The following is a 13,540-nucleotide window of genomic DNA, read 5'->3' on the forward strand; positions in this document are numbered from 1 at the left end:
TAATGTTCTTGCTCTATAAATACTCCATGAGATGCCTCAGTTTTGAAATTAGAACCTGCATAGCCTTCAGAGGTTCAATAAACATTATAGTATAAAATCAAATTTCTAATTAGGAGAATCTTGAAACATAACTTTCTTTGAGAGGACTCTTTAATATTTCAACATGAACAATAATTAGAATCATATAATTCCTGACTTTTATAAGACAGTGAAAAATCTTTATGTTTGCTAAAATCACAATTCAGAATTGCAAATTTGTGAGACACTCTGGAGACATTAATTTGTATAGTTAGACACCACATAAATGGACCAGAAAACAAATAAAAATCACTTGCACAAGACTCAGACAACAATTTAGCCTGAATATTAACCAAAAGAAGCTTTGCATCTTGCTTGCTTATATCAGAGTTTCTACATAAAAATGATTCACCTTTGGGCTTAAAATATTAATAAGCCAGTAATAGGTTTTGTCCCTTGTTGAAATATCACTTTTCTCTTTAAAATGGTGTTTTCCCTGAAAATCTACTTGATGCCTGATATATGAACACTGATATTTTCAAATAAGCTTAAGTAAAATTGTTTTTGGAGTTTTCTTGTTTCTTTCTTTTTCTTAATGATTGAATCATCAGTAGATTTCCAAAGAAGTCTAAACTCCTTCTGGTATATGGAAGTAATTTTTAGAGAAGTTCTTTGAATATTTTCATATTCACACATTATCTGTTTCAGTAGCAATTTACTATTTCACATCTGGGCAAACATTAATCAAATAAGGAGCTTTTAAATAACTGGAGGAATGTTTATCTATTTAGAATGTTTTTGGATGGAAGAAGCACAAATTAACTGAAGCTGCATTAGACCAACTTGGATCGAGATATTTTGGATGTGACTTCTGTTTAATGATCTCTAGTATGGATGAAATGGGTGGATGATGGGAGATGGATGAAGCTGGTAGAAAAGAGTTAGAAGCATGATCACAATTAGGAATGATACCTCAAAAGACTTGTCTGACTTGAGAAAATACACTTCAAATCTACGGAACAAACTGCATAAAGAAAAATCACAAAATCAAAAAATAATTTTAAATCACACAGTCAATCCATTCCACTGACATGACTATAACATATGAAAGTTATCAGAACTTGAAAGCAGTGACCATTTCCAATGTGAGAAGAAAATCTCTTGATTTAATTATCCTTTAATATGAAATCAGTTTTAAAAATACTTACAGCTAGAGATAGAACTTTAAGTCAAATTTAAAATAGTAGGGAAACAGAATGCTTTGAGAACAAAACATATGCTCAATAACTTTTGCTGGTTTACTTTCGTAAGATAGTATTTTCAATTCTTTCCTTACTTTCATAGAAATTGGAATTGAAAGAATGTTAATCAACATCTCAGTTCTTAAGAACATCCAGTAGTATCCGTAAGTACCCTTGAGTATATAAAACTTATTCTAATAGATGATGAAATACTTTTTGTACTTTAACTTTGTGTTAAAAATAAAATGAGGCAAATCAGACAGTGGCTATATCTGGGAACTGTCCATAGTGAATCAGAGAATTGCTGAAATACAGCGTTATAGCACAAAGAAAATCAAGTGATAAGAGCTGAATTGAGATGCGCATTATTATGTCCTTTGATCAGGAAAAAGGAGAGAGAACTTGTGCTTCTTTCTGGATAGTAATAAATTTTGAGTTCTTTCTTGCCTGTAAGACCATACAAACTATAATCCTATGAATATTATGATTTTCTTGTGTTGCATGGTATCTTTAGGTCATATTTCTATAAAAAAGAATTTGAAAAACATTAACAAATAAGCCACAACTCATCTTTCTTTTCCAACCTTTTAAGGCCTCCATGCTTAACCAGAGAACCCTCAGAAGGCACTTGATTCTTATTGATTTGCCCTGATACAGAGACATTAATATAAAGCACTCAATATTAGGTGGACTGTGGTGTACCAACCAGAAAATAATATGTTTATTTTTCAACATTTTTTCTTTTATTGATAAAAACTACACAAAAGCTAATTGATAATTAATTTAAAAAGCAATGTTACACATTATCTTCTATTTAGAAATGTGTCAGCAGTTTTGTTCACCGACTGCATGGCCAGTTTTCTTACACATCCTTAGGCCAGGTGAGAATGAGTCTGCTTATCTTCTCCATTCCAGATCTTCAGTCCCTCTTCCTGACTTCCTTGATGAGGACGGCTCATGGAGGGGGAGGGAAACAGAACAAAACAAAATTCCTAGTATCATGTACAACATGTATCTTCAAGCAGCATTCAATCAGATTTATTAAACTTTTATTCCAGCAGTTTTAGCAAATTCTGTAGCCATCTTTCCTTATTTGTGGTCTGTAGCAAAGCAAAATTTCTTTCGGTACAACCGAAGCTTGAATGCTTATGGTTAGAACTGAGAACAGAATCACTAGACCAGGAAATGAAAATAAAATAAAATAAACCAAACAAGAACAGATAACAACTTTAAGGGGAAAAGCAATGGAAATCAAGTCTCTGAGTGCTGCACACGCTTGCCAAAGAAAACCGTGTTGTTCCCCGCCTGCCCACCCACCCCTGTATACCTCCCCTGTGGTTCTCCAGCCCAGGAACCATGCAGTGTAGAAAAGTCAAATATACAAACAAACTATAGATAGCTAGGGTGAAACTATTTTTATAAGAACGTGACACTCTTGACTATTTACATCTGGGAGCATTGTCCTTGGTTTGTTTTAGTTTAAAGCACAGAAAGTTCAGTGGCTCTCCCAGTGACGCTGTAGGGCATCCACTGCCCTTTTTAAGCAGTTTTGGTTTTTCTTCTCTATGCCATAACTTGTTTAACAGGATCGATGTGTTGGCTGAATTACAGGATTGCTGGACACCACGGTCCTTTCGCATGAAAGCCCTCCCTCCCCCCAGCGAGGTCCCCTTCAGGAGCTGGCTTTCGCTTTAGTTTGTTATTCTCTCCAGGTAGATGGCAGGCGCTGCGGACCTGGCGATGGTGGCGATGAAGCTGTGGTCCCTGCCGAGCTCCAGGCTGGGGCTCTCCTCCTGCTCTGGAGACACTGCGTCGTAGCCCTTGTTGATGTGCAAGGGCTGATGAGCCTGGCAGTACCCGATCACAGGCTGGTCATAGCTGTAATAGGGCAAGGGCTTCACGTGGTGTGGCATCTGGATGGGAGAAAACAAAGAGGGATCAGTTGATTATAACATGCTTTGCGAAATTAAGATAGCACTTGTTGAGTTATAGTTTCGCCCTCCACACGGCATCAATGCTAATAAACATTGACAAAAGGTTGGTTCTTATTATTTATTTTCCTTCAATATAATTATATGCACTTTCTATATAAAATCATATGCAAGATCATTTCAGTTCTCTAACGTCTATTGCACTTGCCATTGCCATGTCACTGTAACAGAAGGCAACAATGTAAATGCCCATAAACCAGGAATTGGAAACATATGCACATCCATATATTCCAATGCACACATTACAAAGGTGGGATTTGTTCTAATACGGTATGATATATTAAGTGGTAGAAGATCAGGTGCAAAAATTACACAGCATGATTCATTTTGTAAAAGTATGAAATAAAGTGTATTTCATTTGTCAAAACATTATGCTTTGCATGCATACTTTTTATGTATTCCAAATCTTTAGCATGGGCACATACAAGCTTTGTTTAAAATGTATGAAATTATCTCATAGATTATTATGCATCTCTTACAAATACATAACAAAAATTTCAAAGTCACATCTTTGTATTCATAATGTTATTGTTTCTTTTCAAGGTAACAAGCTAAAGGTGTGGCTACTGTTCATACAATTGACCTAAATGATAAATCTACAGAAAAATATTTTAATAGGAAAAGCAAATGTATCTCAAAATTAGAAAAAAACCAGCATGGTTAATTGCTTTTACTGTTTGTTTTCTGTTTTATTGGCAATTTTCACAGTCTGTTCACTTGTTTTAAAACCAAACGTTAATGCAGCTCATGAGCTCATGCCTAGATCCATAAAGAAGCTTTAGATTTTCTTTTGTCTCATGCTTGTTTTTTCATTCCAATTTTAGAATAATTCATATTAAAACTTTTTCTCAGAGTTATGTTTTTCTAAGACTGGAAAAATTACAAGGGCAGATATCAAAACTATAACCTTCAGAATGGCCTTTCTGAGATTTAACACATTTCTGATGCTCATTGAAAGCAAAAGTAGCCCTATGTTGGAGGAAGAGTTGCGATGATAGGCTACAGAGTAGTATATATGGCTGCCGAGCAAAGCAGGTTGGGACCCTGAAGGGGGAGATGGAAGTGGCTTCTGATTAGAGCCATTATGTGTTGACCATGCAGTATGTGTCTACCTTTGCGCAAAGGTGCTTTTTTCTGATGTTTTGTCATTTTGTGTATGTGTGAATGTTTACAATATGGTATACCGGTGATTGTTTTGGATAATTGGTAGATGTTAATAACATATCTTGATTATTTTTAATCTCTATCCTCCTCTGTCTTACTTGCCTTATATTTCTGATCTCCTTACTGATCTTCAAATCTGCTTTCTGTCCCCTATCATATTTCCTTTATTTTCACTTAGTCATTTATTTGTACTTTAGACTTCTCTTACATGTCATAATTAACCATGTTTGTCTGGCTTATTTTGCCATAATCCTTAATCCTTTATTTCATGTTAAAACATCTGTCATAATCCTTGAGAAGGTTGATTAATAATCTACAGATGACAAAATTGCAAAGACTTCATTGCTCTGTAAATTAGAATTTGTGGCAGTTTTTAAAAGTCTTGTGTCTCAGTTCCAATTCTACTTTTTGTTGTTGGCTTTGTAATGCTGGGGGAGGAATTTGGAGAACTACATTTCTGTTTTCCATGCATCTCTCTGTCAGGTTTTGTCAATGGAAGAGATTAACAAAGCTTAGAGGAGGATGAGGGCATTACTTCCATTATGAGCTTCCTCTCTGTTTCTTTGTATTGCAAGATATCATCCCAGTAATTCTTTATTTCAGCTTATTAATTCATATCCATAGCAACAAGTGATATAGTCTTTCAAACACTGGTAGCAAATGAAATGTTTGGCATTATCCTGTCTTTTCCCCACTAGACATGAGCACTAACACAGAGAAACTATATGGTTATTCTTCTTCAAGCCACTCTTCCAAATATTTTAGTTGTTCCAGAAAATACTTTTGGTATTTTTATACCTGCATGTGTGAGTGTGATTTACTTGCTAAAGCTTCTCTGTCATAGTATGGACCCACCATAGACCTAGCATTAATTGATAACTCCAGAAATCATTCACAAAATTTGTTCGAATGAATGATGCATTGCATTCTCTCCAGACGATTATGCTTGATTTTTTTTTTCTATAGGGAATCTGTACGAATTAAATTGTTTTAATTTATAATACTGTAGAGCTGTTGAACATGAGAGATTTTGTCCCTTAGTATTTCTCTTGGAAGTTAACTGGTATTGAATGTAAGTTGGCATCCTACTTTCAAAAGTCATTCCTCCACTTTTTAAATGCGTCTCTCAAGTGTTTCTTTACCTCATTAATGTGATGAAGACAATTTTGATATTAAATTTTTTTAACCTGAAAATTATGTTTCTAGCACCTCTGTTGATTAAAATAAAAAGTGCCTCACATTCTTAAAGATCTAGAGTAAAGCAATTTTTATGAAGGTTCACAACTCTTTAATATGCTAAAAAACTAATTTAGTGAATATTGCTATTTTTTAAAATAAATTAACAAGAATCTAAAGAACCAAACTATGGAGAAAGGATAGGTAGAGTCCTAAGTTTTACTTCAACTTCAACATTTTAGTGTATATACTAGTCACATTGTGCAGTTTTTAAAGAAAAAATGGGATTTACAGTTAAAGATATTTTTGAAGAATAATTGATCAAAGCTTGTATTCAGATTACAGTTTAAGTGACTATCAATAGCTTGAATAAACTGTCATTCTGCTTTTATATTATTTTATTCTTAGCTCACACAATTTATTGTTTTCCATGATGAGTTGGAAAATTAAATTAATATTTAGCTTTTACTGATGAAGCATACTGACTTCAATAGAAAATAAAAACATTTCAGCAAATGTTTTATAAAACAGTAATGAGTTAGTAACTGTAATGGAATTTCTTGTCAAGGAAGTTGATGGTACAATCTTGGATCTAGACGTTTTTTCTCAAAAAAAAAAACAGATTTGGAAAGATGAATAGGTCTAGATCAATAAATATAGAGGTGTTTGAGACGTTAAACATTAGCTTTTGTGCTGAAGATGAGAACAAGGATATGGTTATATGGCAATAGTGCCAAATTGCCAGGTAGTAAGTATAAAGTGAAGGGGTTGGGGATTTAGCTCAGGGGCATAAGTACCTGCCTTGCAAGCAGGTGGTCGTGAGTTCGAGCCCCACTACCGATAAAAACGAAAAAGACCAAAAAAAAAAAAAAAGTATAAAGTGAAGTTTAAATTCCTCACTGCAAATCTATGGATTATTTTTTATTATTTCTTATTTACTTTGATATCCTTATAGATTGAGGTCCAGGCATGAACTGCTTGTGAACAAGCTCTATTTTGGTGGATCTCATAGGATTTTCAAGTGCGTTAAATTGGTGAAAATATGTGTGATGGGTCACAACAAATCTGGGTAAGCACAGAAACAAAGTATTCTTTATTTTGGCTTTCTAGCAGGAAGAAGACTTACCAGCTAGTCATACAGTCCATTCTTAAATTTTGGTTGTTAATACATAGAGAAGCATAGTTTGTAAACAGCATAAATAATTCATCAAATTATTTCCTTATGATTTATCAAAATCAGATTTTTTTTCTAATTTATTGACTTATTTTTTCTTAAATAGCCAACTTACTAAAAGGCATTAAAATCAACATTAAGCAGGAGTGTGGTTATGTCAAACTTTGCACTGTCAATGGTTCCTCCAGTCCTTGCAACGAGTAGATATTTTAATCTGTGAGCATGTGTAAGTGTTGAATATCTGAAGAGTCAAAGCCTTAAATCCCTGTCATACCATCAGGCCAATCTAAAGTTGAAAACCAGTACTACATTTTGAATACTGCTGAAATTTCAGTGTTTATTCAAAACCTTTGTTCAGATGAGAGAACAAAAGCATAACTAAGAAATCATATTTGTCTTCACGGAAAATTTTCACAAATGTCAAGAGATCTGATTTCATATGAAGTTTCATGTTTGTGTTTATGTTTTGTGAACTTCAAAAATTGTTGTACTGTCAGTGTTGGACTACTTTAAATTTTACTACAAAATATGCACACACACATACACATGTACATGTACACAGACCAAAGACACAGACAGACATACACACACACGCACACACACATCTGAGCCATTCCCGTTGCTTAGACAGGATTTGAACCACTTGCAGTACAGAAATCATTGAAAAAGATGCAAATCATTTCTATCTTTAAAGCTGACCAATTGGAAAAAGTGTAAAACCAAGTGAACTGCCAAGCTTTGAAAGCATTGATGCAATGTTTGCTCATTTACTCTTCAAGTTTATTCTGTAGGGAACTATGTAATAAACAGAACTTGTGGTTCTGATCAGCTAAGAGACTAAGGTCGTGTACTTTATAGTAATAATGTACAGTACATTAACCACCCGGGTCCCTATGTGTATCATTGTTTCCCTTTCAGTAGTCAAAATTAAGTATCCTAAAGTTCTCCCTAATGTAGTTTTGGTATTTTTGTAAATGTGTTCTCAGAGCTTTTGCAGAGAGTCCCAGTGTTCCATCAGCTCTCTGACAGACACAGAACTGTAGCTCAGCAGAACAATACTGTTTAAAGGTATACTCATTAATATGCTTGGCTACACATTGGTTGCACTAGAAGCTACACCTTATTTACAGAGAATAGGTGTGGTGTACAGAATAAAGGAGTCACATTGGGGGAATATGTTATAATACACGCAAAATTTCCCTTGTTTTTCTGACGTATAACACTACACAAATAAAACATTCTTAAAATTCTATTGAGGCATATTTTATCATGAAATTGGAAGTAAGTTATAGAGAGGCAGAAGCAATACTATGACTAATTAAATCTTACTTTAATACTCCTGAATTTCATGTGTGGGGAAAGTAGTGACATTTTTATACCTGTATAAATTTCAGATAAGCCTAGAAACTTTTCCTAGCTTTTAAGAAAAAGGAGAAACACTGGGCTTACAGTATTAGTGAACTAAAGATAGACGTCAGGGAAAGCAAAGTTTCAAATCTAGGGAGGAGGAAGGGCAAAAGTATAGAAGATGATTCAGAACTTTGACTTCTACCAACTGATTCCATCCCCATAATGATTCATCTTTAATAACATTCAAATGAGAAGGGGAATAAGGAAAGGGAGGATGGGGAGAGAAAGGAAGGGACAAGACCAAAAAAACAGAAGGAAAACACGGAAACAAAGCTTTTGTAATTAAGGAGGAGAAGAGAGGTTGAAGGAAGTGGAGGCAATGGGAAAAAATGAAGCAACAAAATATATTCCGTACAGCTACAGATTTCCCACCATGGATGTTGTGAACGTGTATATCTAAAATAAACTGATAAAAAGTAGTAATTATTTTTAGAATAAGAAATGAATGTGTCAGGAATGAAACTGTGAGAATACTGTAAAGAGGATTCTTTGTATCCTTGATCAAAGGCTTTTAAAGTTCAAGTTTGATATAAGCATAAAATTCTAGAGGGTTAACTTCTTTTCTCATAGGCATTAGATGGTTATAAGTAGCTTTATTTGAACTAGGAATCAAACTCTGGACCTCACATTTGCCATCCAGGCACCATGGTGCTGAACTATACTCCTGGCCCTGTAACTAGTTTAAGCGTCTAAGCATTCCTAGATTGCTGTGGACTAGTAGTGATGCTATTTATTAACTTTTCATGAACATTGTTCACATTTCAGTATGAGTTTTTTAAATTGAAGTAATTTTTTTTTTGATTTTCAATTTCCTAAATGTCATTAAATCTTCAGGTTTCAGAATTAAAGGCAGGTGACCATTTAGATCATTTTATAAATACTGTCATATAAAGCCAGTGAAGAATTCAACCCAAGTGAATTGCTTAATGAAGATAGACACTTGACTTATTGAAATAGACTTGATTTTTAAAAGAAAGGTTATAGCTACATAAATATACAACTTAGACTTTATTTCACTCATTATATTAATATGTGACAAGAATGCAGAGGCCGGGGATTAAGCTCAGCAGCACAAGTGCCTGCTTTGCAAGCATGCGGTTGTGAGTTGGATCTGTAGTACAAAAAAAAAAAAAAAAAAAAAACACACACACACACACACACAAAATATTGCAGAGGAAATAATTACACGTGGGTGATTCTGTGCTTTTAGTACAAGTAGGATTTTGTTTGTAATTTCCAGAAATTTTGATTAAACCTAACAGGAATTCAATTCATTTCATTATATGGGATAAAGAAATTTAACTGACTTATGGAATAGAAGAAAAGACCTAAAGGTGAATTTGAAGTGTGAGTAAAGACATCACTTATTCTCAGAAAGGACTGAAACCATATAGAAATGCAAATGTCACTAGATCAAACAGACATGATGATCCCAGTATGTTATCTTCATTAATGGGATTAATCCCATTCTCAATGAAGCATTCTTATTCTTTTTATTATGCAAGCCTACTTCTTTTTTTTTTTATTTTAAAAACAAAACAAAACCCAAAAGGATAAAAACAATAAAGAATTAAAAATAATAGGAAGTTAACAGTAGTTAGTATATTTCACACTATTATTTCCAAAGTAGTTGTTCATATTACAAAATTTAGGCATGAAAAAAATGATTAAACCCTCAAACAATGAAAACACATACTGTTCTTTTTTGAACAATATTTAGCCATTTAAGCATTAGTTTCTGTTCATTAAAATGTTATGCTTTCAAGTACCACAGCATTATGTATAAAATATTTGTGAGAAAGATTATTTTATGGCAATATTTTGAAAAAGTATCTTAAAAGTTGACAAGTGCTCTTCTGTATCAAGATGGAAATGTGAATCTTGATCTTTGCTGGCCCTGGGAATAATCATTAAAATGAACAAATATTATTATACATAAAGAATGATTTTAGGGTTTGATTTCTGTCATTACTAAATCAAAACTCTGAGAAATATCTCAGAAAGTAGAGAGGAAAATTATTAACAAAAGAAATTGACTAGCATATGATTCAGTAAAGGTGTACAGAAAGTAGGTGTGATCTGGAGAAAGATTCTTTACAGAAATATAAATCCCTTACCCAAGTGATGCATTGAGAACTGGTGAGGAAGGAGCAGAGAGAGCCTGGACAGTTCCTTCCATAGTAGTAAAATTAGAGATTTTTGGAGGTGTGGAAAGAGAAAGAGCTTTAAATCTTACTCCTAAGATACGATATCTCACTCATATTGTAGAATAAGTACTTTACTAAAAAGATCAGTGCCTCAACCCATCAATGAACGGTTAGAGAAGATGTTCAAATAATTTCCAGAAACAGAATCTTTCTGCTTGCTATTTTATTTGTTGTTCATCTGCCAATAGTTATTGCTTTTCTCTCTACCAACTCAATGGATAACTGAATAACTGATCAAAGGAAAGGTGTCTGTAAGAAGGCATCAATGTTCTTCCTGACTTCTTAATAGTTACTACAAGCAAAGACATCCCTCTTAAAAGGTAGCTATTAAAAAGAAGAGTTCCAGCAATAGGACAGATTCAAGAATTCAAGAGAAGATAAATTCCAGGAATTATTGCAGATGATACTATTTACTGAGCGTGAATGAAAATAGAAAAACTTGCATGTTCATTGAAATTTGACATTGGAAACATTGCTTGGATACATAATAAGTATTTATTTATTTGTTGACTGAAAGAAAAATAACTGTTTTATGTTTTTTTCTGTTTTGTTCCAAAGGTTAAATGCATAAGAAATATTAAACATTGTTTAATGATTCATTACATTCATTGACTTGTTTTAAAATTTTTCAGAGAAGATTAAAAGTGATGCAAGATGGTAAGTGTTCTACTTTCATTTTGTTCATAGGCTAAATTGTGTGCTAGCAATATGAAATGTGAAATACTCATTAAAATAAATGTGGATCTTTATATTGACTGAACTTTTCAGATCATTTTAAATTTAAGGTCTTACAAAAGTTGCTTTGTAGAATTTGCTTTTTTTGGTTGTTGTTCTGTTTTTAGTCAAGTGTGGAAATGTGTACTATTTGTGCATTCACGGTTGCCCAAAGTTTTACTTTCAACACAGTCGTGGGATATCAGAATAGAACATTCACTTGCATTTTTATGGCTCTCCTACCAGGATGTGCTGTCTATATGGTGTCCAGAGAGTTGATTAAGTTAATGAATGAGGTACTAGCTGTACTTTGAAGTTAGCTTTGACTCCATTAACTGGGAAGCTTAATACATTAGCAGCATTCACTGCAGTCAGTAAGGTTCTGGGCTAATGAGCTGGATTAATTAGCTGGTATTAATTTCTAAAGGTTTTCCTTCTATAGTTTAGCTTCCTGGATTAGGACAAACAAGATTTCCCCAGTAGTGTACTATAAGCAAACATCCTATGTAAATGTATCTGCACAAATTTGCTTCCATAGTATTTCAGTAAAAAAGAGATGACAAAATTTCAAATCACACAGCTTTTTCTTCTACAAAAAAGTGAGTTTTAATAACACATGTAATGATATAGAGAAGATAAGTTTCTTCTAAAAGATAAAAATGTGATCATTATGCAGCCCTAAATTCTCCCCTAGAAAATTAAAGCAATACAAGAATAAACAAGCAGAAGTAAAATTTACCAACACTTATAATTAATTTACTTTCAGATAAGTTTATTTGAATCCCTTTTAGCTATTTACAAAAGGAAGTGCTATCAAGCTTTTGTTCTTCTTTCTCCATCGGTCTTAATATGTTGTATCTTTTGGATTTTATTACATGTGATAATATAAACAAAAAATTTTATAGACAAGGAGATATACAGAAACAATTGTTAATTTTCTGTTAGTTGATTCTAAATACCCTGTAATACTGTCATTCTCTTGAATGGTTTTACATTGTCTTGATATGTTTGATGCTACAGTATACGAAGTTATACTCAAAAATCTCAAGGAAAGAGACATTATGGTAACTACTTTTATGTCTGGATGTCTTGTGGTGAAACATTATTTTGCATAAATGGTTATGTTTTGACATGCACTGTCATGCCCTCTTTTATCTCAATCTCCTTTTTTATTATTTACTTTTTTAATTTTTTTAATTAAGGGAAGAATAAATAAAAATAACAGGGTATATTATAGTAATCCACTTTGATTTCCTTTTAACGTGATTTGAAACACTGTATTGCTCTCACCATCTTATTTTGACTGATTTTCCTCTATTCTGTTTTGCTTGATAGTACCAAGTTCGAAAGTATAGGCAACAACTGTGAAGACAATAAGATTCATTATGAGGCCCATTCTGGTTGACTATTATCTTCTTTTGAAGTCCTGTAATGTCTCCAAATTTTTGGTTTTATTGCTTTTGTTCTTTACTGTTTGTTCAATTTTATTATAACTGATGATATAGGCAATTCTTTTTAAGATAGCAAAAGGCATTATGGTAACCATTGTTGATCACCTTGTATTTTGTTTTTACATTATGTATTTTGTCCATCCTTTTGATTTGACTGACTCTGTTCGGTTATGTCACATTTGGTTTAACTCTCTTCAAAAAAAGTAATAAGAACTGTGGGAGTAATAAAACCCAAAATGTGTAATTGTCATTGTACAAAAGAAAGGAAAAGAAAGTGCTCTAAAGGATATACCTGCATGTATATTTAGTGTATAAGATAGAAAACCATATAACTGACTTTTTGTTGAATCATTGAACAAAACTGTTTGCAGTCTCACTGTTTGAATGTCCACTTTATATGCTTTAATTTTGTAACTTGAACAACTATTTCTAAGATGACAATATGTAATCTATTAACTAGTGATTTCCTATTGTTTATTTTTTCTGAAATTCTGTATAACTTGTACCCTTTTTGTTTTTTTTTCTTTTTCTCCTTAAATAAAATATAAAAAAGGAAGTGCTAACAGAAATTCCTGCACAAGGCAGATGCTACCAAAACAGAAGAAACATTTTCTATCAGTGTTCCCTTTCAATTTTGCCAATTCATAGAGCTGCCTATGGTTTCCATGAGTTTCTCTTTTACTTGAGTGTATGTTAAATAGTTTACACAACCCAAAACTTGCAAAATGATTCTTGACTAAGCAAAATAAAATTGATCTATTTTTCTTTTGAGAACATACTCATATTGCGAATCTTCCCAATGTGTTCAATTGGAAAGTGCAGAGAATAGTAAAGGTAATGATTAACTGAGTGAGAAACTGCCAGTTGATTGCTTTAGCATAGTTATGGGTATGCTGGAAGGACAGATTTACTAAACAGGGAAGACCCACCAGGGTGTGGGTGACACCAACCAATAGTCTTGCAGAGTGGATGGAATAAAAGTTTCTACAGAGAA

General features: G+C 33.2%; 1 protein-coding gene across 3 annotated transcripts in view; it reads right to left on the reverse strand.

Annotated features, from left to right (window-relative positions):
* Window positions 1-2,291: 2,291 nt before the first annotated feature.
* Lrrtm4 (leucine rich repeat transmembrane neuronal 4) overlaps window positions 2,292-13,540 on the reverse strand; it is a 653,653-nt gene continuing 642,404 nt past the window's right edge. For 2 of the 3 annotated variants that reach the window (XM_063229637.1, XM_013151533.3), the window contains exon 3: window positions 2,292-3,172. In XM_063229637.1, coding sequence (XP_063085707.1) covers window positions 2,951-3,172 — 222 coding nt within the window. In that variant the 3' untranslated portion in view covers window positions 2,292-2,950. The remainder of the gene's footprint in view (window positions 3,173-13,540) is intronic. The other variant, XM_063229639.1, reaches the window with a different exon arrangement.

This window comes from Cavia porcellus, unplaced genomic scaffold (assembly GCF_034190915.1).
Source record: "Cavia porcellus strain 051 isolate PalLab524CR breed Dunkin Hartley unplaced genomic scaffold, mCavPor4.1 scaffold_18, whole genome shotgun sequence".
Classification (NCBI taxonomy): domain Eukaryota; kingdom Metazoa; phylum Chordata; class Mammalia; order Rodentia; family Caviidae; genus Cavia; species Cavia porcellus.